Source organism: Eleutherodactylus coqui, chromosome 12 (assembly GCF_035609145.1).
Source record: "Eleutherodactylus coqui strain aEleCoq1 chromosome 12, aEleCoq1.hap1, whole genome shotgun sequence".
Classification (NCBI taxonomy): Eukaryota; Metazoa; Chordata; class Amphibia; order Anura; family Eleutherodactylidae; genus Eleutherodactylus; species Eleutherodactylus coqui.
In genome coordinates this window covers 39,231,851-39,241,144 of record NC_089848.1, presented here as the reverse complement: position 1 = coordinate 39,241,144, position 9,294 = coordinate 39,231,851, and the positions used below count along the sequence as shown (strand labels likewise).

Sequence of the window (9,294 nt, the reverse complement as noted above, 5' to 3'; positions counted from 1 at the left end):
TGTTCTCCGCACTGCCCTCTGCAGTGTTCTCCGCACTGTCCTGCACATTGTCCTCCGTACTGCCCTCCGCACAGTTTCTCCACACTGCCCTGTCTTCCGCACTGTCCTCTACCCTGCCCTCTGCACTGCACTGCCCTGTCCTCTCCACAATATCCTCTGCACTGCCCTCTGTACTGTCCACCTGCACTGCCCTCCGCACTGCCCCCCCACCCCCCGCACTGTTCTCCGCAGCGCTCTCCGGTTTTCTTGTCCGCTGTGTTTGCTGGTCGAGCGGTCCTGCGTTTCCTCACTTGCGGCATATCGACTATCTACTCGGGGAGTGTCACGCAGCTAAGGCCATGACGCAGAGAGAGTTTGATATATGCGCTGTCTATCGCGGCCGGCGACTCAGTCACATCTATAGGATGCATTATCGCCTCTTCTCTACGTCCTCCTATGGTTACCACGGCAACCGACGGACACTCTCGTAGGTATAGGTCTTCAACAATGCTGGTGCGGACGTCACGTCTTTCCGCAAATGAAGTGGGCGGAGCTATAAATCAGAGCGAGGGTTGGAACGCATGGAAACAGGAAGTGGGAGTAAAGGTCCTGTCTCTTCTTGAAGCGTGATAGCCGGCAGGCCGTGGAGGCGGGTTACAGCGGGATCTGCGCAGGAGACTCGGCTGTGTGATGGTTACCGGCCGCGGGGATGGATTTGTGTGATGCTGCACGCCTCACAGAGTAACGGATTGCTGGACGCCAGATTCCTACAGTTCATTTATACCCTGCGGTTGTACGGAGCTGGCTGAGCCTCTGTAGCCATGGACCGGTCTGCAGTGGCCAAGGTGGGGGCAGTGGCCAGTGCCAGCATGTGTGCGGTGGTCGCCGGCGTGGTGCTCACGCAGTATATATTCGCCGTCAAGAAGAAAACTGGAAGGAAAACCAAAATCATAGAAATGGTGAGTAATACAGCCAGCGGGCACAGGGGGCGCTACCTGCTGCTGCTGGGCACAGACGGAGTGGCGCTACCTGCCGGGGGCACAGGAGAAGTGCAACCTGCTGCTGGTGGGCACAGAGGGAGGGGCACAACTTGCTGTGGGCACAGGGGGCTCTACCTGCCTGGGGGTGGTGAGCACAGAAGGGGTGCGCCCTGCCAGGCGGTGGGTGCAGAGGGGACCACCACTTGCTGTGGGCAGAGAAGGGGTGCACCCTGCCAGAGGAAGGGCACCACTTGCTGTGGGCAGAAAAGGGGTGCACCCTGCCAGGGGGTGGGCACAGAGGGGGGGGGTGGGTGACAACTTGCTGGCGGATGGGTGCAGAGAGGGGCACAACGTGCTGCAGGCACAGAAGGGGGCACATCCTGCTGGGGGTGTGATCGAGCTGTCGCCTTCGGCTCTTGGGGCTGAAGGACAGCGCTGGGAGGTCTCATCCCCGGAGACGATGGCCTGCTTTCCTCCTGCACCCCGTTGCAGGGTGCCGCTCGTCTTCCCCGTGGGTAACATCAGGGGGTCTTCATAAGGGCTCCTTCACACGGCAAATTGTGTGCAGTACGGACGGCTTAAATGCCATCGCGGCCCGCAGACACGCGGGGGGACAGTCGCAGCGTGGCCTGCTGTGGTCGGTAATGCAGACTGCGCTAATCTGCACGATACAAGCCTATTTGCTGCATGAAGACAGGATGGATCTAGGGGACCCTGTCTTATATTGTGCTGCAAAAGAGGTGCTAGGTCTTATTTGGGGGGGATGTCTTATACTTAAAAGGCTTAATCCGATCCCTCCTGCTGCTCTCTGGAGCTCCGGCATTGATTGGACAATTCATAAATCCTGCCTCCACAACACAATGGCTGTGATTGGCTGAGCAGCGGTCAAAGAACCAATCAATGCAGCATTTGATGAACCAATCAATGCAGCATTTGATGAACCAATCAGAGCCATCGCTTCCTGGAGGTGGGATTTATGAATTCTGTAACCAGAAAGTGATCTTCTGTGCGTGGCCGAGGACTACAGGAGGCATGGTGGAGCTCCTGACAGCAGCAGGAGGACCCGGACCGAACCATCACTTTACGCTCGGTCGGTTTTTTTTTTGCTCTACCAATTTTTAATAATTGGAAAAAAATCTTTTGAAAATAAAATATTTTCTGAGCCGTCAGCCGACCTCCAGAACTTCTAGGGGACGAGAACCTGCGATGGTTTAATTGTTCCTGCAGTGTGATGCAATACCCAAGTATTGCACTATACCGCGGTCAGACAGGCAGTCTATCAATCCCCGTCACGGGCCTGGCTTCATAGGTACTCTGGTATGGCAGCTCTGTGGGCTTTCGCCTCCAGCTGCCACGGCAACCGAACGGCACCCCGGGGCATTTAAATTTGTTGTCAGAATTGGCGACATTTGAAGGGTTAATAACCACAATTGATGTGAGAGATGATCACAGGCGGCTGCCACCCATGTTGAAGGCGGCTGCCACCCGCGTTGTATGAAGCGGGATCGGTTGCCAGTCTCGTACCCTACAAACTCAGATCCTCCATTACGTCACGGAGTGCCAGGGGTTAATGTCAGGCTGTCATACATGCATGTCCTGACGTGTCCTACGGAAGTGTTCGTAGAATAACCGTTCCAGAATACCGGTTCCTTAAAACTGTTTTGGCGTTCCTCTATTTCTCAGGTCATATTTAACCCCTTAACGACGCACCCTTTTCTTTTCCACATTTTTGGTTTTTCCCTACATAGGATTTTTTTCTTCTTTTGCTGTACTACTTTTATAAAATAAAGTACTTTTGCTAAAAACAAATTATTTTTCTGCTGCCATTAGGCCCGGCTCACATGGGCGGATTTGGATTGTGGATTCCGCGATTGGCGTCCACATGGGAGATCCGCGGTAAAACACAGGCATTATAAGGCCTCATGTCCACGGGGAAAATCAGGCCCGCTACGGATTCTCCATGGAGAATCTGTAGCGGGTCCCTCCTGCCCCGCGGACATGAGGCATAAAAATAAGAACTCACCTCTCGCCCGCTCCGGGTCTTCCCTTCGCCGCGGCTTCATCTTCTCTCCGTCGCGGACGGATCTTCTTTCTTCGGCCCGGCGGATGCGCAGGATGACATCGGTGACGTGCCCCGCGCGTGCGCCGGCCCGAAGAAAGAAGATCCGGCTGCGACGGAGAGAAGATGAAGCCGCGGCGAAGGGAAGATCCGGAGCAGGTGAGTATACTCTTATTTTTAGGTCTCCCGCGGATCCGGACGGCTTCCATAGACTTCAATAGAAGCCTGCGGGAGACCTGCACGACAATGGAGCATGGTCCAGATTTTTTCATGCTCCATTTTTTAAAAAATCCCTTTTACTGACCATCCGCAGGTTTTTATCTACCCGCGGGTGGTCAATGCATCCCTATGGGATGCGGATCCGCAGGCAGGAGAAGAGTTAAAATCCGCTGCGGATTTTAATTCTTCTTTTGCCCGTGGACATGAGGCCTAAGGCATGCATTTCTGCTTTTTCGTTCACACTCGCAGATAGAAACTGCGTATTCCGTGAGCAGAAGAAAGATGGCAGCATGCTCTATTTTAGCGCGGGTCCTGCTCGGACTGCCACTATTGATGTCAATGGATGCGTGCTTTCTTCCGCGAGGACGATACCCTGTGCATGGCATAGATCGGCGCAATGAAACGCTTGCATCAACAGTCATTCACAGTTACTTTCCGGAAATGATCACAGGTCTCGTTCTGCGGATTCTCCGAAATCCGACTTGTTCGTGTGAGCCCGGCCTGGCTCCTGTTGTTTTTTCGTCAACCTAGTTATGCGAGGTCTCGTTTTTTGCCTGATGTCCTGCAGTTTCTATTGATACCATTTGGGGGCAGATATGGCTTTTTGATCGCCGCCTTATATTTGTGTTCTAGCGCTCAGCTAGCGTGCGGTCACATGTGCAGGTTTTGCTTGGGTTCTTTGATGTGGTTAGAGCGGGATTAAATAAGTTTGTGTCCCCCTCCTCTTAGCACCACTTCCTGTCCCCTGCACTGTTGGGCTCCCGTGCCAGCGATGTGCAGGAACAGTCATGAGAAAGACTCATCGCTAATCCATGTTGTGACCCCATAATTCTGGAGATGGACCATCATTAGCAATATACCCCCAGCATATATTCATTCCATAGGGAATATATATATTGCTGGGTAGGATATAATCTATTCCATTCATTAGGTTTAATATAATTCATAGGGAATATATTACGCCTCCAGGAAGAATGACCGCTCTGTAAAGTACGCCCGCACTTCTGTCACGCGTCGCCTCTCCCATAATTGGATGCCTCCTCAATTATAGCTCTGATGGATGACTGACGTGAGCCACGTGTGGGGATGATACTTACTACATGCTTTTCTTTTATCTCCACCAGTAATTAAATCAATAGATCATGCAATCTCCTGACATCGTCTAATTAGCTTCATAAAGTCCTACCCGTTGGGCAGCGATCTCCGGGTATTCGGCTCCACGCTTGCCTTCACGTGTCTGTTGGTTTAACAGGAAGAGTTATATTCGGTGGCAAATCGCAATGAGTTAATTATTATGGGGGGACTTTAACTATCTGGGTATAAACTGGGAAGCCAAAACCAGCAGATCTCTGCAAGGTACACGTTTCTGCCAATTACTAAAGAGGATTACCATACCCAACTTGTACAGGACCCAACTAGACGGACAGCCGTTATGGTAACCCACAGACCTGACAGAATAACAAAGCGGGGACGTTGGGGGGCGCCTGGGAAATGGTGACCACAATATAACAAATTTCCACTTGTCGTTCAAAAAGTATTTTTATCGGGGAGATGCGAAAATGCTAAATAGGAAGGGCAAGTTCAATCAGCTTGGTGGGAATGTGGGTAAGTCAGGGTGGTTTCACATCTGCAGCAGGGATTACCCTTTTTTTTGCTACATTCGGGGAGCAGGAAAGGGGAATCCCTGTGGCCAAACAGTCTCTCCCATCATCTATTTATACCCAGGACTGTGACTGTAACAAGGGCGCGCGCTACAGCTAGTGGAATGCAGGTTTCTACACCGACATAGAAGGGGGTTCTTTACTGTAAGAGCAGTGAGACTGTGGAACTCTCTGCCAGATGGCGAACTCCATAATAGTTTAAGAGCGGCCTGGATGTGTTTGTTGAGTGATAGATCGTTATAAGTCATAATCCCTGATTACTTCAGAAAAATCAGTGATCCGGGGATTATTCTGATAACTGGCTCCTCCCTCATATATTTTTCCTTCCTCTGGATCATCATTGGGGGGGTTATATGTTTTGTTGGTCAGCCTTAGGCCGCTTTTACATGGCTGAGCAAATCGCACGAGATTTGTGTGTTACACCAATATGTACCCCATTCTTTTGAATAGGGTTATACACACAAGCGGGTTTTTTTTTCCCCCTCTACACATCGCACCACAATGCCAGAAAAAAACATTGTGTCATGTCCTGTCATTGGGTGTGCTCTTGCATCACATCTCCCATTGTTTTCAATCAAGCTGGCAGCAGTATCACACCTAGGTTCACGCCATGCGGGGTTTGCCCATTGAAAACAATGGGAGAAACTCTGCGATCCTCCACTGCGGCTGTCAGCGGCGGCGGAGGATCACTACTTCCCTGAAGTGAGGTGAGGCGGATTTGATATAAAAATGCCTTCATCCATGGGTAAAACGGATCTTGGTGAGCGCCATATTGGGCCGTGATTCAGTGTGATATGGCACTCGTCCGTGTGATGTTGGCCTCAAACCCGGTTACTGTGTTATGTGGTTTTGGCATGTTGTAGGAACCTGTTGAGTTTTGATCGATTGCTAGAACTTAGCCGTTGCAATGCTTGTCCAACTACTATGGCTGCTCACAAGCTGAAGATGCCTGTAGACCTGTCTGTCTTCAGCTAACAGGCTGGGATTAGTACTTCAGCTGGCTCATTCTAACGATTGGTGAGGTCCCTGCCCCCCCCCCCCCTTTCCCAGTCATCAGAACTTTTGACGTTTTTGAGAAAGTGCAGTTACACTTTAATAAATCCCGCCAGTATAATATGGTCTTTGCTGTTTAACTGTTTTTAGTATCCGCTACCTATAATCCCACATTTTACCCTGTTTCCCTGAAAATAAGCCCTACTCTGAAAATGAGCCCTAGCACAATTTTTCCAGGATTTGTGAGGATGCAGCCCTACAACAAAAATCCCCCCCCCCAGTTACAGTTAATAAAGTCAATTTAAATATTATCCAGGCAGCTATGCATGTAAAAAATAAAATCTTTTGGACCAAAAATTAATATAAGACCCTGTCTTATTTTTGGGAAAATGTGCAAGAAAGCGCAACTCTAGCATTGTGAAATACTTCTCTTTAGCACCACACGGTTATATCTCTTGGGTTTTGGTACTATTTCATACTAGTAAAATGTCTCTTCAGCCTGGCATTGTGCAGCCAAGTCATCTGAGGTCGGTGGATTGTAGTCCGCTGATCTCCCGCGGGTTCTACGACGGGCTCCGTATTCCAGAAGTCGTATTCCACCTGTTAGTGACCGCACTGCCCCGGCCTCTGGAGACGTTGAGTATTAATCATCTAAGGGTCGTTGTGTTGATGTAGTCCTCTTGTTGCGGTTTAATAGTACGGCGCCCGGTCTATCCGGTAGGGTATAACAATAGCATGTGATATTGTGCGGTAACGTATCCACCTGTGATATTGGTCATCGGGAGGCATTGGATGACTGATCTGTATGGAATCTATGAATCACTCTTGCTGTAAGGAAGGTTACTGGTTGTTCTGGTGCAGCCGGTCTTCTATGGATTACATAGGACATTCTCTGGGCGCTCGCTTATAAATACGGCGGCGGCTCTGGATGTTCATCCCGAGCTCCCAGAACACGAGGTAAGTCCGTAACTGCTGCACTCGGGGTTGTCCTGTATGTGGGTGATAAGACTCCAGCACCGCTCAGCGCTACTTCATCAGGTTCAGAGTTTGACAGCACTTTAAACTGTCAGCAAAATCTAGAAGTTAGTTGGGATCTTTAACCCCTTAAGAACCGACTCTTTGCATTTTTTTCTTTTTCCTTCACATTTTAATAATAATTAACTCTTATTATCCGTTAGCGTAGCTGTCAGCTGCCGGGCGAGTTGCATCTTTCAGTGGCACGATGGGGGGGGGGGTGCAGCGCTACCATCCTTGGACAGGTCTTGTTTCTACGGTGTACAGACTGCGGCAGCCTTGCTCTGTGGGTCAGGACAATTACATCAATAACTAATTTTATTCATGTATTTTCCCTTTTTGTACTAATTTTAAAAAACAATCTTGTTGGTAAAATCTTTGCCTGCCAGTCATTTCTATTTTTCCATTGACAGTTGTTTGAGGGTCCGTTTTTAGCGGGACGTCCTGTAGTTTCTAATGATACCATTTTGGAGTATATACGGTATGACTTTTTGATCGCTTTTTATTCCTTTTTTTTTTTCTTGAGGATGGGGTGATCAAAAAGCGTAACTCTGGCTTAGTGTGGTGGTCTTATTTTTTCCCCCCCCAATTATAAATCTAGGTGTTTTGGTTTTTGTCGATCGTTTCCTCCTGCTGTATAAGGGCTAATGTGCACAGAAGGATTTATGCCGCGTTCCCCGTGGGAAATGCACTTAAAATTTTTAAAAACTTTGTATATTATATGGTACATTAAATAGAACCAGAGAAAACATTAACTTGTCCTGCAGCAAGCCCTCAGACAGCCGCGTGGATACATGAATAAGAGTTAGGATATTTTTAAAGTAGGGAGGAAAAAACAAAAGTGAGAGAAAAAAAGGGGGTAAGTAAATTTTTATTTTTTTACTGACCCTTGCGCCTTAGCCTCAGGTGATACATGCCATGAGTGCAGCCTGTAATTGATTGTCTTATTAACAGCTACTAGGCTGATGTAGGATTACACACTAATCCTAAATACCAACTATACTGCGGACACCTATATACACCCGCAACTATGAGAGTAGTGACTTTGTCCGGGATGTAGTGCAGTAGTTGCACCAGGATCATGTGCTTTAGGCCCCCTGCACACGGGCAGATTTGAATTGTGAAATCCGCACTCGCCACCCTCGTGGATGATCCGCTGTTACAGTCCCCCATAGGAACCACTGGGCTTGTGGATTCCCTCCGCAGATCTGCTGTGCACCCGCATGCATCCTTTCAGAAAACTCTTGAATCTGCGATTGTCCACAAGCATTTTAAATTCCTTTCTACGATGACTGGCGGGACATCCCTCAGCATCCGCACGTGCCGTGTGCAGGCGGTCTTGGGTATATAGCTTGCCTAGCGTGTATAGAGCATTGCACCTGCTCCAATTCCCACCACTAGGACAGCGTATAAGAAGAGCCTAGATCTACTTGGCAGAAGTCTAATAACTTCCTATGCTGGCTTATTACAGTTTGGCTTCAAATGCTCTTAAATGGTGCCTTAGGGGCCTGCAGACGGCCGGGTCGGATCCAGCTGCGAGAATTCTCGCAGCGGGACCCGTTCCGCCCCATGCAGGGACCAGCGCGTACTTACCTGCTTCTGTGGCTCCGGCTGTTTGATATGTCGGCTGCCGGGCAGCTGGGGAGTGAGATGCGAGCCCGGCACAGAAATAGAACATGCCGCAATTTGTTTGCTGCGCGAGATCTCGCGCGGACAAATCGCGGCCGTTTGCCTAGGATTGCATTTGCTAACGCAATCCTATGGCAGCTTCCACGGGCGGAAATTCTGCGGGAAATCCCGCTGTGGAATTTCCGCCCGTGTGCAGGAGGCCTTACTCCTAGTTATTAAATTCGGTCTCTAAAAGGTTCGCCACCGCTGGGATGGGTCCTCAATGGCTATATGCTGTTCGTTACCCAGTGTCACCGGCACCAGGTACAGGTCATCAGTGCAAATAGCAGCTTATAATATTGTGATGGGCCCCGACCCAATATTCCTGGACTTGCCCTGGTATATACTTTGTTTGCTACAGTTATACCTAGTGGTCAGCGTCCCACCTATAACATACAAACAGACTTGTCCCTCCTTACGCTTCTGCCGGAATCATCTACACAGCTGCCAACAGTTCTTCACTGCTTTCATCTCTAAGAATATCAGGCTTTCCTCTACCTCCTAAGGAAACTCGTGGCATCCAACGTGGGTAGTGGTTTTTATTTTCGTTTTTTTTTAAATTCTCAGTTTCCATGTGAGAAAGCCTTAAGACCCTTAAAGCATGCTCCTTCAGCTTCTCACTCCAGGTCCCTACCTAGCCCAACTCCTCAGCCTCCTCACATGATAGACTCTTTTATATCAGAAGATTGGAACCTGCAGGAGCATCTTAAGACCCTGCTTA

At 49.3% G+C, this 9,294-nt stretch overlaps 1 protein-coding gene across 2 annotated transcripts in view; it reads left to right on the top strand.

The window, feature by feature from the left end:
- The first annotated feature begins 586 nt into the window (after positions 1–586).
- NT5C3A (5'-nucleotidase, cytosolic IIIA) overlaps positions 587–9,294 on the top strand; it is a 45,730-nt gene continuing 37,022 nt past the window's right edge. The window contains exon 1 of one of the 2 annotated variants that reach the window (XM_066585399.1): positions 587–938. In XM_066585399.1, the coding sequence (XP_066441496.1) occupies positions 801–938 (138 nt within the window). In that variant the 5' untranslated portion in view covers positions 587–800. Of the gene's footprint in view, positions 939–6,780; positions 6,849–9,294 lie in introns of those variants that run through there. The other variant, XM_066585401.1, reaches the window with a different exon arrangement.